The sequence below is a fragment of the Lactuca saligna genome, chromosome 1, assembly GCF_052625555.1.
Source record: "Lactuca saligna cultivar CGN05327 chromosome 1, ASM5262555v1, whole genome shotgun sequence".
Classification (NCBI taxonomy): Eukaryota; Viridiplantae; Streptophyta; class Magnoliopsida; order Asterales; family Asteraceae; genus Lactuca; species Lactuca saligna.
This window is the reverse complement of record NC_136417.1, coordinates 66,114,779-66,140,505: the sequence shown is the minus strand read 5'-3', so window position 1 is coordinate 66,140,505 and position 25,727 is coordinate 66,114,779. Positions and strand designations below refer to the sequence as shown.

General features: G+C 34.6%; 1 protein-coding gene across 1 annotated transcript; it reads left to right on the top strand.

Annotated features, from left to right (window-relative positions):
* Positions 1 to 8,035: 8,035 nt before the first annotated feature.
* Positions 8,036 to 13,261, top strand: CTF18 (P-loop containing nucleoside triphosphate hydrolases superfamily protein). Its single transcript, XM_078987038.1, has 22 exons — positions 8,036 to 8,643; positions 8,750 to 8,811; positions 9,067 to 9,204; positions 9,288 to 9,545; positions 9,643 to 9,831; positions 9,915 to 9,980; positions 10,072 to 10,182; positions 10,260 to 10,321; positions 10,401 to 10,445; positions 10,530 to 10,603; positions 10,773 to 10,840; positions 10,920 to 10,988; positions 11,117 to 11,217; positions 11,298 to 11,379; positions 11,513 to 11,591; positions 11,683 to 11,770; positions 11,873 to 12,026; positions 12,108 to 12,305; positions 12,386 to 12,445; positions 12,552 to 12,805; positions 12,891 to 12,993; positions 13,104 to 13,261. The coding sequence occupies exons 1-22, from the start codon at positions 8,124 to 8,126 to the stop codon at positions 13,155 to 13,157; spliced, it is 2,835 nt and encodes a 944-aa protein (XP_078843164.1). The 5' UTR covers positions 8,036 to 8,123; the 3' UTR covers positions 13,158 to 13,261.
* The last annotated feature ends 12,466 nt before the right edge of the window (positions 13,262 to 25,727 follow it).

The window sequence follows — 25,727 nt, the reverse complement described above, 5'->3', positions numbered from 1 at the left end:
GTTTTGCGTGTTTGTGCGTGAGAGAGAAACAAATGTAGCTGTTTTAACAGTCACGCGGGTTCTTTTGAATTTCTGACGTATGCATTAGGTCAATACTCATTTGGTATTTTAATTTGTACAAAAATAACAATTACTATTATTATGCCATTGGCTCTCTTACTTTTTGTTCACTTGGGTTAATTGGTATTTTATTTTTTCTCAATTTATTTAATTAATCATTTTTGTTGCTAAATTTGACATCAAGTATAATCTTACCTGATATTTCGGTTTAGGTTGTAATACGATTCTCAGGATATAGCTATTAGAGATGTTATGTGGTTCGTTTAATTCATTTTAGTTTGTTGGGTTGGTTTAATCATGTATATTGTCTATAAACGAACCATATAAAGGTTGTTTGTTTTAGTTAGTGTTGTATAATTTGGTTCCAAATAAAATTTTAATTCTATTCCTTTTTACGGAAATAAAAGGATATAGAATACACTGAAATATGCGTCAATTGTAACATTAACGCATTATTAAAAACACATATATAAGGATGGAGGCAGTACATATATCCAAACTCATGATGACAAATAAACATCGCATCAACTTTTTATTCTGATCATTTCATCCCTCCTGTAACACTTATTTCTCCATTTTGATCGGTTGCATAATTAAGGATGTCAAGGATAATGTTTTTGGGAAAAACCTTATACCACGGCGTGCCCATGTCATTTAAATAAAGAACACGGCTCGTAGATCACCACGGCATAGCGAGATGATGACCACAACGTGATCGTTGTTGCATCATAAGCCTAGGATTTTAGGGTTTCTTCCATATTTGAAGACACTAACTCTTAAATTATGTCATTCTCTTTAGCCTATATCCTCCCATCTTGAAACCCTAGCCTCCACCAATGGTTGTGGGCTTGTTTATTTAGTTTTGGAGCTTGTTCTTTGGATTTTGTGAAGCTTAATGAAGAAAGGACTTGACAGTTTCGTTTTTATTACTTCTTTTCATAGTTTATTTTTAGTTAAAACCATCTCATTTTAGTCAATCTTCATGCATATTTTCTCTTTTTGTCATTTTTCTCCTTTACCGGGTGCTTTCTAGTCTTTTGAGCTTAATTGCAGGATTTACCGAAGACTATTTGTTATTGGAGGCTTAGAAGAGTGCGAGACTCATGGAGGCATGTGATTTGCTTGCGGACTTGAAGTAGTGCGATTGGGCTAGGTGCTTGCGTAAAAGAAGAAATCAATTTGGATCTAATTTATGGGCAATGATGATGATGAGGCGGTGCGGAATCGAGCTACAAGAAAATTTAAGGAGTATTGGGTCAATCATTAGAAGGCTTTGGAATGGCAAATGGGTCTTAAAGAGTTATGATCATGGGATGAAGTTGAAGAAATGAAGATTGGGCTTAAATGCATGTTAAATGGCCCAAGTTTCACATTCAGCGTGACCCATGCGGTCCGGGTGGGACCATACGCGGTCCGTGTGAATTGTGATGAATTGTTTCCGGGTTTTGACTTGTTGACTCTATTTGTGGAAGTTTGGTGGGTAGCTTTTGGTCTCTTTTTGAATCTGGAAATTGGCTCTCTTTAGCTGGTGATTGGAGGCTCGTTTGAGGAGGAGGACTTGAAGAACATACTCCATATTCTCTCTATAAAGCTTTGGAAGATTTGAAGAATATTTGGAAGATTAGTGTAATTTCCTTTCATCTTGCATCTAAGACAATGTTTGGTATCACTAAACTCTATTGTTTTTCTTTTACCTTGGCTATGCTTGGCTTAACTTTCATTTGGTTGATTAGGGTTTGACCCATGGATGATTATTTGCTTTGAAGACTTATTATTACATTGTGTTTGGAGTTTATGGGAATGTTTTCTAGTTAAACATCTTGTTGTGTTTATTTATCTTTGATCATGAGCTTGGATGAATGAATGCTTGTTTTTGTTGACTAATTTCTTGGTTAAGTAATGGATCTTCAAATTAGTAAGCAACAAATGGTTTATATGTTTGTTTTCATTTCATTTAGACCATGGAAATATTTCCTCCATAATGATAATGTAAGCATTTGATTATCTTTTGGACTTGGTAACTCTTACAACTTAAAGCTAATTGATTTTCACAATATTTTATTCTTCATTGATTTTGTGACTTCAGTTAAGGAAATGTGTTAAGAGCTCCTCTAACCATTTTTATTTCTAAGAAGAGTTGAGGCAATTTGTGCTTATGAATTGCTATAGCCAAGTTAAATCAATTCACAAGTGTTATTCCATTAAGTCTAATGATAAGTCAATTATATCATCCATGAGGTGTACCCCAAAATCAACCAATTCCACTTCTTTGAATTTAATGCAATCTTTTACTTGTTTACTTGTCATATTTTCATCCTATCTAGTTTTATATCATCCATGAGGTGTACCCGAAACACCACCTCCACAACAAAACCACCCATTATTCAACCAATTGCAATGGCGGACGGAGGAGAAGTTGCCGAAAGAACTTTGAGGCAAATGATGATATAAGAGAAATATGAATACCTGGGATGATAGGCTTATCATAAGATTAAGAAACAAAGGTATATAGATAGATAGCTAAGTACGTGCATACTGTCACCAACCTGATAGCAAAAGTCATTATAAAGTTCAGAGTTAGGTACATTTTTAGTCCCCGGGTATAGTCCGTTTTTGCATTTCTGGTCCCAAACAAATAAGTAAAATGAACAAATCATTAGAGATGGGTCCAAATAACAATAATTGACGATTAATAAACGAAAAAAATAGGATTTCTATAGACATGTATCCGACATAAAGATAGCATTACACTTTAGCTTTTAAAGTGAAACAATTGATAATTTAAGTTCAAGTATGACATAAACACTAAACAATACAACAACTACCATGAAATATAATGAATTCAAGTGCAAAAGAAAGTTCATACTCGTAGATTGAGAGTTTAACACCATCAAGAAGCTTCGGTGGTCCACCCTCCATGTCAGTTTAATATGCTAAACTATCTTTCAGGCGTTCTGTCAAACACTTGGGGTGCATCAGTTGACCGAAACTTTAATTAAGTAATGTAGTATACACAACATGATTCATCAAATTAGCTTCTCTATTCAATCTCACCATTTGAATTAAGAAATGAATTAAAATGAAAAAATCATATCTTGAAACCCTAAAACATCTAACACACATAAATCATATTGAAAAGAACAAAGAATAAGAGAGGAGTATAAACAGATAAGCATAAGATAAATTCGATACCATCTGTTGGGGTCTATGCGACCTTCTGTAACCGTCTAACCTTTATTCAGAACCATCAATTCCAATGTTTGCCTCCCACCTTTGTAGTGAGGTTCCAACACATACGTGAAACCAACATGCGGTGAAGGGGTAAATGCTCCAGCAGGAAAGTCGACTAGACCATCAATCGAAAAGAAGGAGAAAACGGAAACCGAAGAAGTTTAATAAAACTTTCAAATTAAGTCAATAGTTGAGATGAACGTACCTTTTCTTTGAGGAGTTTGGGAATAACCAATGAATATCCAATTCCCAAAGTTGGACAATTATGTGTACATACGAAACAAACGAACTCATAAATATTAAACCGGATTAAAGAACAAAACACAAAAATTAGAAATCAATAAAAAAAAAGCATTAATACGTTTATCTGGGACAGAAATTAGAACTACATGAGAATCAGTTGGACTAAAATCTTTCTCTTCAACCTCATAAAAAACCCAAATCGGTTGTAAGGGAGTCTGGTGTCCACCCGACAATCAGAGGTTTTGCGGTGCAATCGATGTACCAAATGAATAGCGGGAGCGATGAGGTGAGCGGTGGAATCGAAGAGGGCAAGTGAGAAAGACACAGAAAACACCAAAAAATTAGACACCAAATCAAAAATGAAAATGAAGCGATAAAACGAAGAAGCAGAAAGTAGAAGACGGTGGAGCTAATGGCGGTGGATAATATCGAGAAGTAATGCAGATCATATAAATCAACCTGGCTTTTCAAATACAACGGCGGAGGCGGTGAGAAGAACGGGAAGGAAACTGGATGTGTTAAACACATATTTAGGGGTGTTTGGGTTAGCTTTTCATATGCCAAAAGAACTTTTAGTAAAAGATCAAAGCCAAAATATGTTTGACAAAAGATTTTTAAAATCAACTTTTGGATTTTGGACAGAAGAAAAATCAACTTTTTAGAAAAGTCAGGAAAACCTGACTTTTTGTAACTTGTTGGAAAAGAACTTTTGGCCTCTAAAAAGCTAAGCCAAACACCTCCTTAGGATTTAAGCAGAAGGTAAGAGAAGCGGTGGGAAGAGGAACTCATTCTTGGAAGAACCGATGACACCAATCGCAATATGACTGACTTATCGAGTCCATAACACCACGTGTAAATGGGTAAAAAAAAATTTAAAAACAATTAAAGGAATGGTCCAATCAACAGCATGAATTGTTGAATTGAGAACCCTGCTTGGCTGCTTAAATCCTCTTTAATAAATAAATATTTTTTTGATACATGTCACATTCTCATTGATTTGGCCACATGTCATTTTGTAGTTATTTTCAATTAATTTTTTTTTTCTACATGACATTTTGTGTTTTTTTTTTTAATTTTATTAATTTCCACATAATATTTAAATGTAATAATTACAATAAATATAATAATAAATGTATATCAATTTCATTAATTGACTTCATTCTAATTTTAAATTTTCTAAATTAAAGTTTTATTAGTTTTCTTTTATATTTATTTAAATTATTTGTTTAATTTAAAAGAAAAACAAATAATTTAATTTTAATAATTCAATATTTTTCTATTTTTTCTTATAAATTCAAATTTCTCAAATGTTTAGAATTTAATATTTTTTTTTTCTTTAAAATGAACTCATATAATACATGGGTGTTACACCTAGTATATCTGTATAATGATTGAAATACACCTTTTAAAACAATGTTATGAAGTGGTCTAAAATTTAATGGTGATTTTAGCTACTTTTCAAAAATATACCAAAAATTAAATACAATTAGCAAACTAGGATGATATTATTCTTGGACAAAATTACGAATTTGGTCCTTGTGGTTTGCAATTTTTTTTTGATGGGATCCAAAAAGTTTCCAACTTGCATAAAAGGTCCAAAATCAAGGTTTTTATGGGTTTTAAGTCCCAAAACACTTGAAAAGACGGTTATACTCTTATTTATTTACTTTTACATTTTATTACACTTTCAATAATAATAATAATAATAAAATGGGTAAAACTTTATCTCTCTTACGTCTCTTTCTCCCCCCTCCCTCCACTGATACTTCTCTCTCTCTCTCTCTCTCTCTCTCTTGATTTTATCTCCTAGATCAAGAACAAACTGGAACTCAAGAACAATCATATCATATTCTTATTTCTCTCTCTTTTTTTTTCTTTCTTTCAGAACCAATAATTCAAAAATTGAAGATTCAAAACTCGACTCGTCATTAGGTCCTTTTTCAGACCCATAAATGCGTCCACTGTGTGTGTTGTTGAAAATTGATTCGTGTTCATCCCCATAACTCGAGAGATGAAAATTGATCGTAGAAACAAGTTTATTCTTATTCTTGAAACGAAAGCACGAAGATGAAGGTTCTGTTCCTGAGTCCAGAAACAAACACATACACACACAATTGTAAAAAACATTTTTTTTTGTTCTTTCTTCCTTGGATTGACTTTTGTAGAAATCATCTTTATTGTTCATTCTTCTGTAAATAAATAGAACCCAAGAATCGTTCGAACCCTGAAATTGTTAGCCCCGAAAATCGATGAACCCAGAACATGAAAACCCTAAATTAATTCTCAAAAGAAATTTGATTCATCCAAGTTCTAAGTGATTTTACAAATGATCTGGAGATGAATTATGTGAACATACCAGGAATTATGTGGATGGGGTTTTGCAGTTTTGATGATGGAATGCTATTTCCATGTTGTAGATTGGTGTGTTGGAGAAAACGAATATATATATATATATATATATATATATATATATATATATATAGAGAGAGAGAGAGAGAAAGAGAAAACGTATGGCGGATGGGGGATAATACATTTCTTTTCTTTTATTTTTAAGTTAAAATGGTATTAGAATTATTGAAAAAAATAAAAAAAAGAAATTTAAAGGGTATAATCGTCTTTTCAAGTGTTTTTGGACTAAAAACCTAGAAAAACCTTGATTTGGACCTTCTATGCAAGCTGAAAACTTTTTGGACCCTATCCAAAGATTTTTGCAAACTATAAGAACCAAATTTGCAGTTTTGTCTTATTCTTGCTTTGCTGACTTTGTCTTCGGTAGTGATCGTTTTTTGTAAAATTTTAAACATATGGATCATTTATGTGAAAAAATATTCTATGTAGGCATGAAACCTAACTTTTGTAAATTTATTATTAAGAAGGGGCATTTATGTAATTCTATATAACATATAACCATCTTGTAAATATAATTATGCACAAAGAACTATTTCGTGAATTATAGTGTCCCTTATTGTAAACATGCCAATATACAAAAACTAAATGGGTGAAAATATCGGTGTTTACATTTGATGGGGGTAAAGCTACCATTTTACAAAGTATAAGGGTTAAAAAGTAACATTTAACAAAGTAATGGGGTGGGAAGTGTTAACGTAAGAATATATAGTGACCAAATATGCCGAAAGTTTTATTGCGAAAAAGAGAGTCTTATAGCCAAATAAATAAGTTTTATGGCCAAAGTTTTCCTTCATTTGCGATCAAGGTTGTAAAAATCGTTTGATGTTCGTTAATCGGTAGACTAGGTTAAAGGATTAATCGGTTAAACGGAGATTAATCGGGGATCATTAACTGCTAATTTATTAAATTTTAAAAAATTATATATGACTGATATCATATAAAAGTTCATAAATACCCTTAATATTATAACAAAATAGGTTAATATGATAAATACAACACTAATCATATCTAAAATAGTTTCTATTGAGATATGACTTCTTCAAAGTGTTAAAATTTCATCGGGTTCTACTGTTTCAGTCATTTTGTATGCATGGATTAATCGTTAGGCGCTCTCTAATCGGTCAAGTAGCGCCTAGGGATTAATCGGGACCTAATCGAGATTTTTACAACACTGTTTGTGACTAAAGCTTAAAATGACAAACTTTTATCTTCAAGTGTAAAACATAAAACTATACCCTATGACCAAAATCTAAAATCATAAAACTATAATATTACTTTTGTTTTAATATATATATATATATATATATATATATATATATATATATATATATATATATATATATATATAGTTAGGTTCATGTGAGACAACCTAATTTTGTGAGACCGTGAGACGCATTTATTTTATTTTATTTTTATTTATTTTTAATTTTTTTAGTTAATTCAAGTTCCGAAAAAAATATTTAAAAAAGAATTTTTGGATTTTTCCATTTATTTTGCATTTTAAAATTATTTTTTAGAATATGTACAATCTAATATCCTATTAGAATATTTCATGTATTTTTCAAAAAAAAAACGAGATTTTTTTTAATTTTTTTTAGTTAATTCAAGTTCCGAAAATAATACTTAAAAAAAGAATTTTTAGACTTTTTCATTTATTTTGCATTTTAAAATTATTTTTTAGAATATGTACAGTATAATATTCTATTAGAATATTTCACGTAAAAAAAAAAGGGGATTTTTTTACTTTATTTATTTATTATTTATTTTTTTTACTTAATTCAAGTTCCGAAAATAATATTTTAAATTTTTTTTTTTGGATTTTTCCATTTATTTTGCATTTCAAAATTATTTTTAGATTTGATCTCACGGTTTCACAAAATTAGGATGGTCTCAAATGAACCTGAACCTATATATATAATGATATTTTATTGAATATTTCTAAATCTTATATATAAAATAAACAAACTAATTGATTGCGGGCTAAAGTGGACAAAATACAAGACAAATTGGCTAAATGTAATCTCTTTATTCTTTGGGGGGTGTTGCGTAATTTTAAGAGTTTCACTGTATACCTTCCCCGCGTCTTTCTACTTTTCCCGCCAATACGTTTTCACTCGGCCCTCATCGCCCTCTCTTTGACACACTAACGCAGATTCATCCACGCCGAGCTCAGATCGGAGATGGAAATGGACATTCCGATGCCGGACGAACTCGAATGGCTCGAAGCGGACTTGCAACTCCACGAAGAGTATCTCGACGAAGATCCCGAACCACCACCACTACCCGAAGAAGAAGCATCATACATTGAAGAAGTATATGAAGCTCTACAACCGGAACCCATCGTTAAACCTGCTTTACCGATCCCGGAGAAAGTCCAACCGAAGAAGCGATTCCGCCCATTAAGCCCTAATTTACTCGACCCTGTTGACGGCTCGGTGGAAGATAAGCGATGCAAAGTTAATGATTCGAGTGCAATTGAAGCTGATGATGACTGGCTTCGGTACTCCCCGCCGCCTCAGGAAGAATCAGTGGTTATTGTTGAGGAGCAGAAGGAAACGTTTATCTCGCGATATGTCACTGATATTGAAGGAGATTTTATGCCTGTGACGGCGCCTGATGGCGATAGGGTTTATGCTAAGCTGGTTAAGGAGGAGAAGGATGACAAGCTTAAGAAGTTGGACGTGAAAGCTCCATCCAAAGGTAGAGTACTGTTGACTTGGCTAATTTCTACTGTTAAATTTGGATGCTTATTTGTAATTGTAGTATAAGTATGCGGTATTGTGCATTTGATGGATTAATTGCGCAGGCCTTATGCTGGAACCTATAAGCGTTCTATTGCAGAGGGCGGAAGAAGATGCTATGCAAAAGGTACGCGTACACTCTTTTGTCATGATCACCTAGTCACCATAATCTCTTACCATAGTCACCCTCTACTTCTTACATAGTGGAACACAATGAGTTTTATCTTGATTTGCCTCCTTTAGAACCTTCATATCCAATCTCTGTGATGATAGAGAGACAATAGCATGTTATGTATGGAATCACAATGTTACTACCTAGGCTAAAATTTTCAATCCTTTCCAATTGTTACAACACACTGACCATTATTACTGTGGTGTTCAGGCTTTGCAAGCCAGCGTGTCAAGTCAGGTTGATGCAAATCTTGTGGGAACACCTGTGGTAAACGAAAGACTCTGGGTGGATAAATATTCTCCTAATTCATTCATGGAGCTTCTCAGTGATGAACATACCAACAGAGAGGTGCATATATATGCCTTCCAAACTGTGCTATAACCTTACTATTATCTTAAACTCTTGAATCTTATCCAGTTTCCTAATTTCAGGTCCTTTTATGGTTGAAACAATGGGACACTTCTGTTTTTGGATCTGAACTCAAGAGTACAACAGACGATGTTTTATCTGCTTTAAAAAGGCATTCCACTGTTTCTCAACATAAGAAAGTTTCCAGCAAGAATTCGAATGGGTGGAACAAAGATTCTACATCTAACAATGAAACATTCAAAGAAGACAAATATGATCATCATGGTATGCAAGAACTTCATAACAAGAAGATCAAGGACTCTGGCCCACCAGAACAGAAGGTAAAGTAAACTTTATAACTTGTTTCATAATTCATACACTGTTGCTAAAGCTTATCAATATCATATATGTAATATGTTCATACAACAATTGTTGCAGATCCTTCTACTATGTGGTGCACCAGGGCTTGGGAAAACAACACTTGCACATGTGGCAGCTCAACACTGTGGATATCGTGTGGTGGAGATTAATGCTAGTGATGACAGGTCATCATCAACAATTGAAACCAAAATTCTTGATGTGGTTCAGATGAACTCTGTCATGGCTGATTCAAGGCCAAAGTGTTTGGTAGTTTACATCATACATTGCTATTATGACTTTCTATTTTGGGTAAGAATGTAATTTAACTTTTTTTTTTTTTTTTGTTGTAGATAATTGATGAAATTGATGGAGCTCTTGGTGATGGTAAAGGGGCAGTGGATGTAATTCTAAAGATGGTAAATCATGCTTTTCTTTAACCTAATATACATATTTTAACCTTCTCTTTATTTGTTCATTTTTTCACACAAGTTACAATTATCAATGCAGGTTGCTGGTGATAAGAGATCTGATAGTGGGGTTGAAAATATTGTTCAAACAGAACAATCAGGAAAAACATCTTCAAAAAAGAAAAAAAAGGACACTCCACTTTTAAGACCTGTAGGATCAATTCACTTATGTAGTCAAGTGTTTATTCCATGATTTATTTGATACTCATGGGTTGTCTTCATATGTAGATAATTTGTATTTGCAATGACCTATATGCCCCTGCCTTGAGACCATTGCGTCAAGTAGCAAAGTAAGTTTTATGTCACTTTGTTAATTTTTCATGTATAATTCAGGCTTAATTATTGACAACATGTTTTGAAAATTTGTAGGGTTCTTGTGTTTGTTCAGCCAACAGTAAATCGTATTGTCAGCAGGTGATGATTTACATAGACATATTAATTAAATAGTAATAAAAATTTAAAATTCATCTAATCTCAGATTTATTGCTGAATATTTAGGCTTAAGTATATATGCAACAAAGAAGCTATGAGGACAAGTTCTGTTGCACTTTCTGCATTGGCTGAATATACTGGTAAGTGATTTGCTAAATTGTAGCAACTAGCAAACTCAACATATTGTTTATGCTAATAAAACTTTTATATTGTAGTAATATGAAAATATAAAAAAGTGGTTATCACTTATCACTTATCACTTCATCTATATTTGTATATCTAATTATTTTTTTCTTTTCTTTTTTTTAGAATGTGACATTAGATCATGCTTGAATACTCTACAGTTCCTCAACAAAAAGAAAGAAATGCTCAATGTGGTATGTGGACTTCAGCTTGTTTATGTGTACTTTTTTTATTCGATTAAATTTAAAAGAACTGTTTTTTCTTTTCTTGTAGTTGGATATCAGTTCTCAAGTGGTTGGTAGGAAGGATGCATCAAAAAGTGTTTTTGATGTATGGAAGGAGGTATGAATGCAAAAAATAATAACTTACTTTCATCTATTTGTGTATTATAAGTATAACATGCCATTTTCATTTCTTTCTATTACATTGCTATTTTTTTTTTTTGAATCTAATCTTTTTGTATTCAAAAGGTTTTCCAAAAGAGAAGATTAAAGGGAGCAAGAAAGTCCATTGAAAGTTCCAGAAGCATGTTTAACGAGTTTGACTCTCTTCACTCCTTGATCTCTAACTGGTATATTAAAATATTTCACAATATTCCAATCTCTTTTTCCAGAATTGCCACATCATTTTCTTTAACTGATGACTTTTCAGTGGCAACTATGATTTAATATTAGATGGAATCCATGAGAACATCCTCCATTTAAATTATCATGATCCAGTGATGAAAAAAACAGTGAGTATAAGTTTTACATATTTATTCCAAGGAGATATATATATATATATATATATATATATATATATATATATATATATATATATTTATTAAGTAACTCGACATCTTAATTTAACAAATTTCCATGATTTAGGTCAAGTGTTTACACAGTCTTGAGGTTTCTGATATCTTTCATCAATATATTATGCGTACACAGAAAATGTCTCTTATGGGTATTCAACCTTTTTCTGTGTACAAACATTTATAAAATTGTACGTTTTATTTTTATATAAAAGCTAACACAAATATGTTATCTTTTTGCAGCTTATCAACCCGCTATTGCAATTTCTATACATGGTGTGGTATCTCAAGTTGAAAAACCTAATATTCAATGGCCAAAATCTTTTCATCGGTATGTCAATCAATCAAACTAAAGATTTATACTTTTTTTTTTTCTTATCATAAAGACTAGCTTTTGTTACTTAATGTTGAATTAATTCATTGTTTACTACAGATATCGAACAACACTCATAGAAAAAGTGGAGTCATTGCACATGTGGCACAACAAAATATCTCCATCAATCTCAAGACACATATCAACTAAATCTTTTGTGGAAGATTTGGTTTCTCCATTATTGCATATTTTATCACCTCCAACTTTAAAACCGGTAATTTATTTCTACTCAATTCTTCCTTTTACATCTTTCTTTGTATTGAAGTTATTGTTTTTTGTTTTTTTTTTTAATCAGGTGGCTTTGCATTTATTATCAGAAAAAGAAAAAAAAGAAATGGCTCATCTGGTTAATACCATGGTGTCATATGCCATAACATACAAGAACAAAAAAATCGATCCTTTACCTAATAAACTAAAGTTTGAAGTTGCTATAGATAAGGACACCCCAGTTCTCTCTTTTGATCCCCCAATTGCTGACTTTGTGAACTTTGAGGTTTGACTTTTTTTATAATAAAATCTAAATTGAAATTATAATTTATGTTAGCTTACAATTTACAATAATCTGCTTTGCAGGGGTACAGTTGTAATTACTTCATTCTTGGCTTAGCTGTTAAGCAGCTTCTATGTCATGAGGTAAGCAATACGAGTTACAAGTTACAACATCACCCACTTACTTGACTTGTATGTGAAATGTGAAAAAGACTAAAATGCCCCTAACATCATGGTTAATCTATTATAGATTGAAAACCAGAAGATACTACAAAGTAGCATCAACAAATCAATGCATGGAGATGAAATGGTGAAAGAGAAATTTAGTAAACCTAATCGTGTTGTTGAAAATGACAAAAATGCCACCAAAGTAAAGAATCCATCGGGTCCCACTCCCACACAGCAAGAAAAACATACTCCTATTATCACTGTAGTACCAAAATCATCTGAGACTTCTACTACTACTACAAAGAAGAAATCAAGCTCTTTCAATTTCTTTGAAAGGTAATGTAATTTAATCCAAATATGATTTTATATTTTTTGTTTTGTTTGTGGCTTATAGTAAAATTATTATTATTTTGTAAACCAGGTTTAAGAAAGTGAGCGTGAATGGTTCTCAGATGAGTGAAACTGTGAAAAAAGTGGCAACATCCGAGAGGGATTCACGTCCGGTGTTATTCAAGTTTAATGAGGTTGGTAACTTTACTATTATGAAAAATTTAAAATTTATAAAATAATTAATGTATTAAATGTGTAACACTGATTTCATATTATCTTTATATGTGTTGTTGCATGCATGCAGGGATTCACTAATGCAGTTAAAAGGCCAGTCCGCATGCATGAATTTTTATTATGACATGTCATGTCATGTAGTTTTTTGCTTGTATTTCTGCTTTTTAGTGTAATATTATTCTTGTAGCACTTTTCTCAACATTAAATTATACATGAATTACTTCAACATTATGGTGATTATAAGTTTATAACGTAACTACTAAAAACACAATCAATCTACCCCTTAAGATTATAGCGTAACTACCAAAAACACAATCAAGGGGTAAGCCGGCCACAAGTTTGCCACCTTATTTAATAATACAATGTCATTTAGTAATGCCACAGACATTTGGTAGTGTGTCCTTTATGCTTTTAAGAAGAGAACCATCGATGAAAACTGTTCACCAATTCCATCTCTTCTAGTAAACCCTTACTTCATTTCTTCTCCCCAAAATCAAACATGGCTGCTGTATATGTCTCAGTGGATGTGCACTTCCAAGGAATCTTTGCCATGTCATTTAGTAATGCCACATACATTTGGTAGTGTGTCCTTTATGCTTTTAAGTAGGGAAGAGCTGTAACTCCTTGTTCTGAATCATTTTCTAATTCGAGGTTGTATCCCAAAGATGGGTGATCATCATGCTTTGGGCCTTTTGGAAAAGAGATTTAGACCCAAATGTGTGTGTGGGTAATGTAATTTAGGTGATCTGGGAGTTCGATTTGTATTTTGGAGCCAAGGGTAAAGTGGTAGTTTGGGATTTTATGGAAATTGGATTTTTGTTCGGGACGTTTTAAGGCAAGTATGAGTTGGTAGAAGTGTAGAGCTCCTCGTTACCTTTCCGTAGATATAAGGATCGTCGGAAACGAACTTATAACGAAGAAGTTATGGCCTTTGGAAGATGGTAGGGTTTAAGGACAACCCTAGTACGCGGGGCGTACTAGGGAGAAGGATCACAATATCTAAGGGGAGTATGCTAAGCGTAATGGGAGTATGTAGGACGTACTCCAGTTTCATTCAAACCCTAAATCAGGGTGTTGGATGCTATTTAAGCTCCTTATCTTGTCAACTAACCCTAATATCTTCAGCGTCCATTCCTTTTGAACCCTATATTCGAACCCTAAGTGCATTTGGTGATTGTTTAAACTTGAAAGGTGATTTTAGGGTGTTTGTGGTGAAGGAGAAGAAAAGGAACACTTGGAGGAGTGGTTTTAGCTTGTAGATCCAGGAGTATCTTCCCATTTGCAAGCGTTCTAAGGTAAAAAGCTTATACCTTGATGATCATTTAGGTTGCATCTACTTTATGGTGTTCCTTTTGGCATTTTTGAGCTCTTTGGTGTAAATGTGAGCTTTTGATCTACTCCAGAAGTAGTGGATGTTAGATCTAAGCTCCAATAAGGTCCATTGTTCATAAAAATGGAAACTTTATGGAGCATATTGGTCCATGCAAGTATTAAGACCCTTATTAAGTTCCTTTTTAAGTGTTGAGTCCCATTAAGGCATATATGTGAGTAAAGTTGGAAACTTTATTGGTTAAGACCTTGTCTAGGAATCAAATCTATGTTTTGGACATCTTGGCTTAACCCATTAAGGACTTAATGGTTGGTTTTGGGCTTTTTACGAGTATGCTGGGCGTACATTGGGGTACGCTCAGTGTAATGCTGGGTTTATGCGTTACTCGTTTGTACTTCGTGCTTCAGGTCTGAGTACGCGTGGCATACGTCTCTAGTACGCAAGGCGTACTCTCCAGTTAAGCTATTTTGGGCCTCTTTGAGTTTGGGTCTTGTTGGGCCATTAGATTTCTGATTGTGGGCCATGGTTAGGCTGTGGGCTTCCTTGGTTTTGGTCGCATGATAGTTTTTGGGTCCAATTAGGAAGTTGGGCCATATTGGGATTTGAGTTGCCATTTTGGGCTTTTTGTGCTTTTGGATATGGCGTTGGTTTTGGCCAAGTAAGAAAAGGGCAAAATGGTCTTTTACCCTTCAGGAAGTTGGTTTTATGGAGTGGGCCTCTTTGGATTATAGGAATAATTATTGATTATAATTGTATCTTTGTTAGTTGGTAAGAGGTTATCCAGTTCAACAACCCGAGCGGTCATTTGATTATCAGTGGATTGAGGTGAGTTTCCTTACTGTGTTTAGCGGGTCGAAGGCACCAATGTCGGCCCATGGTTTATATGTTAGGATGCTAGATGTCTGTGTTACTCTTGCATGTGTTATATGATGGTATGCTTACCGGGAAATGCCCGATGCCAGGTGGGGCCTGAAGAGTATATTGTATGATAATTATCAATATGTGTTTTCATGCTTATCGGGCAAGGCCCGATGCTGGGTGACGCTCGATGATGGTATGATATGCTATTGTCTTTGTGATTATCACATGTGTTCGTATGATTATATGTTTATATGATTAGATGTGTATCGGGGGGGGGGGGGGGGGCGATACCAGGAGGGGCCTGATGACTGACAAATCTGGATACCGAGCGGGACCTGATGCCGACCGAGTCCCGATGAAGGGCGGGGGTAGTATGTGATTATTATGTATGGTATGTGGTATCCGGGGAACTCACTAAGCTTTGTGATTACGGTTTTTATGGTTATGGTTTCAGGTACTTCCGGTTCAAAAGGGAAGGGTCCGACTTGATCGCAGTGCATCCACCCATGTTTCCGCATCATGATGATTTTGAGATTTACCCTAATAACTGTTTTCTTATAAAGTACTTCTGAATATTGGAAAAAGGATACTGCATGTTGACTTAAAGATAATTAATGTTTTGGTTAAATTAAAAAAGAAATTTTTATCTCATAATTTTTGGTCATTACACACTTTGTTGGGTGGGTGGCGTGGCTCTAGAGTGTGACATGTGGCGTAATCCGGGTGGTATGTTAGAGGCACGCCACACCTCGTGTTGGCGCGTGCCCATGCACGTGTGAAATATTAGATTTTCAAAACTTCATACTTCTTCATACGAGCACTGTTTTCGACGTTCTTTATATACACATGTAACTATCGTCGGGTACTACAGCTTTTATTTAGACTCCGTCGGTTAATTCTCACTTTATTTTTAAAGCTATATATTTTACAGGCTTAGACTGCTAAAGTCCATATATAAATCAAAACTTTCTCATACGATATTCATTTTCGACTGTCTTTATATCGACATATAAGTATTGATCAGATCTTCAAATCTCGTTTAGATTGTTTTTCCTAACAATCAATGATCTCAATTTCGGTTTCTGAGTCGTATATACTACTACACAACTTCTTCTCACGAAGTTAGATTTAGGCGTTCTTTATATGCACAAGTTCACTTTTTCAATCACTAAGACTTTTATTTAATCGCGAAACTTCGAAGAAGTATAACTTCTTCATACGAAGTCAGATTTCAGAGATCATTATATGTATGAAATCCTTGTCACATATACCAAAACTTTGGTTAAGATTATTTATCATAAATAATCTTCTATAAAAATATCATTTTATAGCTAATTCCATTTTAATAGACTAGCCCGAACTGTGGGCGTTACAAATGTGTTGTAAAAAGATAAAGGAAAATTGGTTGAATTTTAGCAAAAACTATGTAAAGGAGAATCGAAGTACTCCTTGTTACAAAACCGATGAAACAAAGGATGCCAAAAATAGAGTCCATATAAATGAGTTATGATTTTATAAAATCATTTATAATATAAAAGTATGAGGTAAAAATAAAGTCATTTACAATATTAAGAAAACGGTGCGCACATCATGGGGTAAAAACAAAGTCATTTACAATCGAAGTACTCCTTGTTACAAAACCGATTAAACGAAGCTTGCATGTAAAAGATATGTAATTTACAATATCAAGAAAACTGCATGCGCGTCCTGCATGTCTGACGATCAGATTCACTACGATTTGGGAGATATGGACCAACAAATGAGTGACACGTGTCGACCTTTGGGTGGAGCTAACGCGTTGGTCCGCGTCGCACACCTAGATAAGCATCGTGTGCACACTAAAAACCTTACTATAAATAGAATGTACGACCCTCTCCATTCCACCCCTCAAATCCATCCCCCCTCTCTCTCTCACCTAGTTCAGAGCTATCCTTCTCTTGAGTGATCCTGAGCAGCCGAGCTTCCCGACGCAACACCTAAGTTCGAAAAGCACGCTTGAAAGTGAGTTCACAACCCCACTTTTACGATTTTAAAGTTTTCCGGAGGGAATACATGCTAGTTAATAAATTATTGATTTCAAAAATTATCATAGGATATTATATCATAATATGTTATGCAACGTAGTTATGCTTAGATCCTTAGAATAATATTACGTCTGGTAGTTACTCTGCCCAAATGTTATGGATAATATTATGCCTAGTTGTTATTCTGCACAAATATTTAGGATAATATTATGCCTCATAGTTACTCTGTCCAAATCCTTAGGATAATATTATGCTTAGCCACTATTATGGCCAAATTTCTCAAAGATACGATTGTATCTAGGTAGTACTCTGCCTAAATACTCATTTGAAACAACTAAACTAATATAATTATATAGTTAAATATAATTAAGAGAACAAAGTGACAAGAACAAAAGTATACAATAAAACCAATCAAAACAGATGTTAATGAGGCAACTATTCATGCATTAGCCAATTAAACTTTAGCTAATCCCCGACCTATAATTGTTAAATTTTAAATGAGCGAGAAATGTATGTATATATGTATACATGTTTGACACCCCCACATGTGGTTGCTAGATACAACTTTGACGATTGAGTCACAACAGGGATGACTTTCTTATCTATTACGACGTCTGATGAAGCGTCATGCAGGGCAATATCAAGTCGAAGCTCGATTATGTGAACTCATTGTAACATCGTTCTGCCGGCCTTAAATAATTAATCTACCTAGAAGCGGATGTCTCGAAGTATAATTAGTATACACTCAAAGAAAAGAATACCCTAAAAGAATAACCATATATCCATATGGAAATAAAATAATATTCTTAATAAATGATAACATTAGTCAGAATCTAAAGCCATTAGTGTCCATGAACAGTAGAAACCCGAATCATTTGAACAATTAAAAAATAATAAAGGCATACTATATTATTCATAAACAAAGATCCTAATCATATTAAATGCTATATTATTAAAGAAAGATATTTTTATACCTAAGTAAAAACGTATGAACTCACCAACATTATGTTGATTATTTTTAAAATCACATGTATTCGTAGGGAATTAAAGGACGGAAGCACGTGGAAGAACAATACAGAACAATATAAACTAGTAATATGTCTCATTTTGTAAGGCTAAAACTTAAGGCAATTGAGCTACTTTGATTCCTACTTTTGGGAAATAACGTGTTTAAATAATATGTTTTGTTTTGTACAGTTTAATACTCAATATCTGTGATCCAACATTCTAATGTAGCACAACCCAACGTTTCTGCCACCATCGGAGGGTGTGACAGTCTGGTCATGGTGGCTCCTCCACCAAGTCTGAGTTGAGTTTCCTCAGTGATACGAGTAATGACCGGAACATGAGGTCATTCCTTAACAGATCTCCAAATGTCTTTGCCAAGTATTTTAAAATACATTTTTATTCTTTGAGACCAGTGATGGTACTCACTTGTAACGCGTATTGGAGCTCAATTAGAACCTCAAAACACTGTTAGATATGCTTAATGAGTAATGTTATGCCATAATTCAATAAGTTTTGAAAATACGAGCTAAGTGATATAAAATGTCTTTTAAATAAGAGATTTTTTCTTAAAATACACGATTAATGTTTTTAGAAAAATTAAAAAGCAACCGCTATGGCTTTGATACCGGTTGTTGAGAGAAGAACTTGATAAGAAAGATTATATATTTGCGATATGTATGTTAATCTCAATGGATCTTTAAACGGATCAACAATAGATTAAGATATGAAATGTTATAACAACTATACGAAGATATGAGAACAACGTTTACTAGAAAAACATAAGACAAGTAATAAACTTAGTTTAATCTTAACCCAACAAGCTTGAAGTTAATAAATGATGAACAACATAACTGTGCATGGATACAAAAGACTTGTATTACTAATAAGAATTCCAAGTACAAGACACATTTAGAACAACTCTTAAGCCCTCTATTTATAGATAAAAAAGTATATCATATAGTCCGACCATGCTTAAGTATGACATATAGACGGCCATGCCAAACATGCTTTGACCGACACAATCTTTACAAAAGATATGATGTGATAAAGTAAACAAAAGTACTTTATCTTCGGTGTAGATCACAAAAAGACAAAGGGTCGGCGAGTCTTCGTATCCAACTTTTGAACTAGTCTTCGCATCACCATACCAACATATCTTCACATGCATAAAAATATTTAGCTAAATTTCCTTAGCTATGGAGGATCACTTCATGCTTCACCACATTGGTTTCCCATTAAGGTGCATGGGCGGATGCATGTTTGGAGATATGGGGGCACGTGCCCCAACACTATTTCAATAACCTAATATATTTTTATTAGAAATTGGGCTAAAAAACTATTATTATGTAGGCCTCCAACATAATCGGCTCAAGTAGTCAAAATTACATTATTATTATTATTATTATTATTATTATTATTATTATTTTAACTCAATTGTTTATGTAATTGTGTTAAATTTGTGAAAGGTTGAACTTTTAGAGCTGTAATTATAATTGTAAAATAGTAGTTTATGTAATTTTATCAGTTTGCCAATTTTGGCTATAATATGTTACGATTATTTTTATGCATGTGAAGAAATTATGAAAGAGAAATTTAGTAAACCTGATCGTGTTCTAGAAAATGACAAAAATGGAAGCAAAGTAAAGAATCTATTGGGTCCCACTCCCACAGAACAAGAAAGACATACTCCTATTATTACTATGGTACCAAAATCATCAAGACTACTACTACTATTACTACTAATAAATCAAGCTCTTTCAATTTCATTGAATAGTAATCCAAATATGATTTTATATTTTTTGTTTTGATTGTGGCTTATAGTCAAATAACCAGGTTTAGAAAAGTGAGCTCTTGGAATCCTAAGTTAATTAGGACTTGGAGACCAAGTAAGAATGAGTTTGTAAGCAAGTAGGTTTAATAGTCCTAATCTTGTTCTACAAGTCGGTAGAGTATAGGTCTATACATACATTGTTAGAATCGAGTTATGATTTTAGAATGTAACACTATCTAGTTGAGTTTTGAGTTATTTTCTTAATATATTTGAGAGTTATTCCATCTTATTTGTGTTTTTGATCTTGAATTGGTATTAGAGCCAAGGAACCAAAGGCTGTGAGATCAATTTTGTTACCTGTTGACAAGTTAGGTCAACATGTCGGATGGTGAAGTTAGTGCACAACCTCCTCCGGTGAGAATCAAGGAGGTCGGAGCTGTTGGAATAGTGTCTAAGGCTGCAACTATATTAGGCAAGTATTTGATCCAGTTGTGCATGGTCCTTTTGGGTTGCCTTCACCATAGCAACTTGATGGATGATTTGTTAAGAGAGAGTAAATATTATAAGGAATAATATATGGTTATTTGATTAATATAAGTCATAAATTAATTGGAATTAATTTGGTGACTTAAAGAGATTAATTAAATAAAGGGGTATAAACTGTCAATTGTTTGATAGTTAAACTTTAGACTATAAATCCATTGGGATATGCTTTGGACGAATTCTATGAGATATAGGATAGCTAAAATCGTCCAAAGGTTTATCTATGGAATGGATTTGGATAGCCTTAAGAGAAGATTATCCAATTAGGGTTTAGGTTGTAACCCTTAAGGAGTCTACAAGTATAAATAGACCCTAGGGGTGAGGGAATTCGACACACCATCTAAAGTAGAGATACTCTGGCCGAATTCCTCCCCTCTCCTCTCTCCTAAATCATCTTGCTTGCTATTGGTGTTTGTAAGCCATTAGAGGAGTGACATTTGTGACTCTAGAAGCTCCAAGACAACAAGATCAACAAGGAATCCAAAGGTATGATTCTAGATCTATTTCAATATTGTTATTTAACCTAATTAGCCATTAGAAGTCTTGGATTCAAAGCATGTTTAATTAGAAAGCCTAGATCCAAGCATTAGGGTTTTGCATGCGCACATAGGAAAGTTCTTATGGCTAAAACCCATCAGGAGCGACTTCTGTTGCCTATCCGATGCTCACACCTACCAATTACACTGTCTAATTACACTGTTTTGTCCTTACGTATGAAGGTGGCGCTTAGAATTCACAAGGCTTGGACTGTGATTGATCCAGGAACAAAAAAGAACAAGGAGAAAGATTACCTTGCTATGGGTTGCTTTATCTGACGATTCCAGAAAGCTTGATAATGCAAATTGGCGATGTCAAGTCTTCGAAGGCTCTATGAGAATCAAACAAGGCTCGCTATGTAGGGGTTGATAGGGTGAAAGAGGCAATATTACAAACCCTAAGCACCGATTTCAACAGGCTGAAGATGACCGAGACAAAATCAATCGACAATTTCGCAGGAAAACTGTTCGGAATTTCATCACAATCGGCAGCACTTGGTGAGACAATTGAAGAATCAAAGATGGTAAAGAAATTCCTCAAGTCGTTGCCAAGAAAATACATCCACATCGTGGACTCCATTGAGTATAGAGATGGCAAAAAAACCCGTACCCAATGGGTACCCGAAACCCTAACCGGAATTAACCGGGTAAATCCCCGAGTTGACCGGGGATGGGGACGGGGATGGGTATTACCCGAATATAAAAAGCGGGGATGAGGATGGGGATGGTTTTACCTGTCGGGTACCCATACCCGTACCCGAAACCGGCCTCGATGGGTACCCGATATATATATATATATATATATATATATATATATATGTATGTATATAGTATTATTTATGTTTTTATTTTTAATAATGCATAAGCAAATGTTCATTAGACAAAATAAAGTTTTCTAACAATCAAACGTATGGTTTTCGGAAGACTTTTTATGTCTTTTTTTGCAAAGAATGATTTAATTTGTAACCTTGAATGTTATTGTTCGTGTTTGAAGACATTCAGTGATTATAGTGTTATATACTAGTTCTGTTAGTTTTTGTTTTGTTGGTTAATATATAATTATGAGTAATTTTTCATAAAAGTTCAAAACTTGTAATGGGGAAAAATCCCCGATTACCCATTGGGGATCCCCGATACCCATTGGGGATGGGGATAGATTTTTAATCCCTGATGGGGATGGGGTCGGGTATGGGGATGGGGATGGGGATTCGGGTATGGGGATGGGGAACACGAAACCCGATATACCCGTACATATTGCCATCCCTACTTGAGCAGATCCTTAATCTGAAGACGGTGGGCTTCGAGGATGTGGTTGGGCGGTTGAAAGCCTACGAGGAGAGGTTAAAGGAGGCTGATGACGAAGGAGAAGAATCGAAAGTTCTGTGGTCATCGAACAGTGGCGGCAGTGGTTCAGGTGGTGGCGATGGCTTGTCTGGTGGAGCGAAGGAAAGATCGACAAAGGGAAAAGGGGTGTCGACTAGTAATCATGGATTAGGAGGGTTTATGGGTCTGATGGGTGAAGTGGGCCGAAATCTTGTAATTGGGTATCACAAAGGGGTAAGCCCAATCATCACAAGTCCAATTCTTATTTAACTTAACCCAATTCCACCAATTGCAAAAATTGTAATTGTTGTTGTGACAAAAATCGAAAAAATAGGGAAAAAGACCGATCTAAGGTGATTTGTTTTCGGTGTGACAAGCCGGGTCATTTTGCCTCTAAATGTCCGGAACGACTCAAAAAATTACAAGAATGTGATTTTCGGAATGTGACGACAACGACGAGCCCGTATTTTAAATACGGACCGGGGTTGAAGAATTCTTTAGAAAGACTTAGAGATTCGGGGGTGATTGTTGGAATCCTAAGTCAAGTAGGACTTGAAGACCAACTAAGAATGAATTTTTAAGCAAGTAGGTTTAAGAGTCCTAATCTTGTTCTACAAATCGGTAGAATATATGTCTATAAATACATTGTGAGAATTGAGTTATGACTTTAGAATGTAACACAATCTAGTTAAATTTTGAGTTATTTCTTAATATATTGGAGAGTTATTCCATCTTATTTGTGTTTTTGATGTTGATGAGCGCCAATGGTTCTCAGATTACTGAAACTGTGAAACAAGTTTCGGCAACATGGGAGAGTGATTCACGTCCTGTGCTATTCAAGAGTTTAATGAGGTAACTTAGGTTGCGTTTAGTTACGGAAAAACAATTTTCATTTTCCGTTTTTTGTTTTCCCTTTTCAATTTTCATTTTCCGTTTTCATTTTTCATTGAAAAATTTAGAGAACGCGTTTAGTTAAACTTATTCATTTTTCATTTTCAGTTTTAGAAAATTAGAAAACGTGTTTAAATGTCTATTTTTCTATCGGTTTTCATTTTTAAAAAACGGTAGTGGTAGTAGGGTGTGGGTAGGGGCGGTGACGGTAGCGGGTCGGCGGCGGTGGTGGTGATGACAGGCAATGGTGGTGGTGGCGTCAATTTTATCAGTGGTGGTGGTGGTGATGGTAGGTCGGTGATTGTTGTGGTGGTGTTGGGTAGGTGGGGGTGCGAGTGTGTGTTTGTGTGTGTATGTGTGTTTGTGGGGGTAGGTGTAGGTTTGTGTGTGTGTGAGTGTGTGTGTGTCTGTGAGGGTGGGGGTAGGTGTGGGTGTGTGTGTGGGTGTGTGGGTATGTAGGTGTGTGTGTATGGGTGGGTATGTATGTGTGTGTGTTTGTGGGTTGGTGTGTGTGTGTGTGTGTTTGTGTGTGTGTGTGTGTGTGTGTGTGTGGGTGGGTGTGTATGTATGTGTATGTGTGTGTGTGTGTGTGGGGGGGGGGTGGGTGGGTATGTATGTGAAAGTGTGTGTGTTTGTAGGTGTGTGTGTGTGTGTGTGTGTGTGGGTTGGTGTGTGCATGTGTATGTTGGTGGGTGTGTGTGGGTAGGTATGTATGTGTGTGTGTTTGTGGGTGTGTGTGTGGATGGGTATGTATGTGTGTGTGTGTGGGTTGGTGTGTGTGTGTGTGCGCGGGTGGGTGTGTGTGTGGGTGGGTATGTATGTGTGTGTGGGGGTTGGTGTGTGTGTGTGTGGGTTGGTGTGTGTGTATATGTGTGTGTGTTTGTGGGTTGATGTGTGTGTGTGTGTGGGGGGGTGGATATGTATGTGTGTGTGTGGGTGAGGGGTGTTAAGGTGGGGGTAGGTAGAAGTGGATGAGGTGAAGTGGGTGTGTGTTTATAGAAAAATTTTGGAATTAGAAAAATATGGAAAACAATGATTATCAGTTTTCCAAAATTTTCCAACTTGTTTGTAATTTTAGAAAACGGAAAAATTTCATTTTCCGTGAAAAATTTAGAAAAATAGACGAACTAAACGCATTTTCAAAATTCTCATTTTTCTTGGAAAATTTTTCCGGAAAACGGTCCATTTTTCCGCAACTAAATACACCCTTAACTATTCTGAAAAATCAAATCTCATATTATCTTTTGTCTTTCTGGCATAGTAGACATGTTTTGATGATATTATCTTATCTTTACGTTAATGTTGATGCATTCATGCATGGATTTACAAATGTAGTTAAAAGGCCAGTCCGCATGCATGAATTCTTTTTGTGACGTGACATCACTTTCAGCTTTTTAATGTAATATTATATTTATTCTTCTCAACATTAGTTACAACACACAATCCACATGTATCTATATGGATTCTGTTTGTTCGGGGGATTTCAAGAATCATAAGGCTACGGGAGTGGTGACACTCACTCCACCGGAAAAGTGTTGCCACCTATGCATTACGTCAGCTTCACACCCAACCCACCACCAACCCACTAAACCTTGAAAATGGTCACCACTAACAATATTTATTTTTTATTTTTTTAATTTTAAAACATTAGATTAAATTTAAAAAAACATAATTATAAACATAAGTAATCATTTTACTAATTAAAAATTCAAATAAACATATTATTAATGTAAATAAACATAATTAATTATATATAGTTAAGGGTTTAACATAATTCAAATAAAAGTGAAAGGGTATAATAAGATTAAATACCAGAATCTCGGGGACCAAGTATGTAATTTGAATTAAATCATATAAAATGTGCAATTCGTTGTCTTCTTCACCCGATTTCTCTGTAAAACGGGTCTCCTCCCTGTCTTTTTTTTTTTTTTTTTTCAATTCGATAGATTAAAAGCAAAACCACCGGAAATAGGGGGCAAAAAAGAAGCAACCAATAGAAAGCTCCGTCTTCTTCCGTCTTCCGATTCACGCCACACCAAGAACACCGGCCCTTGGGGCGGTGTTCACGCGTCTTCAGGCATGCCACATCAGCATCACGCGTCTTCATAGACGTCCACTCCGGGTAGCCTAACCAAACTACTGTCGTAGTGTTCTCGATGCTTCCATAATAATATACTAAGATAGTATCTATGGATTCTACTCAGATTTTCAAACGAACATATAATCCTCAAATCTGTGTTTTGGAAAATCATTTTAATTTGATAGTTATCTCGGCATATTCTCCTCCAAAAAAGTAACTAGTAAACATATTTTCCCTCTAAAATAAACCGTCATTTCCCAACAAATTGAAAAAAAAAACATAAAATAACACAAACATAGTCATGCTAATAAAACCCGCAATCCAAGA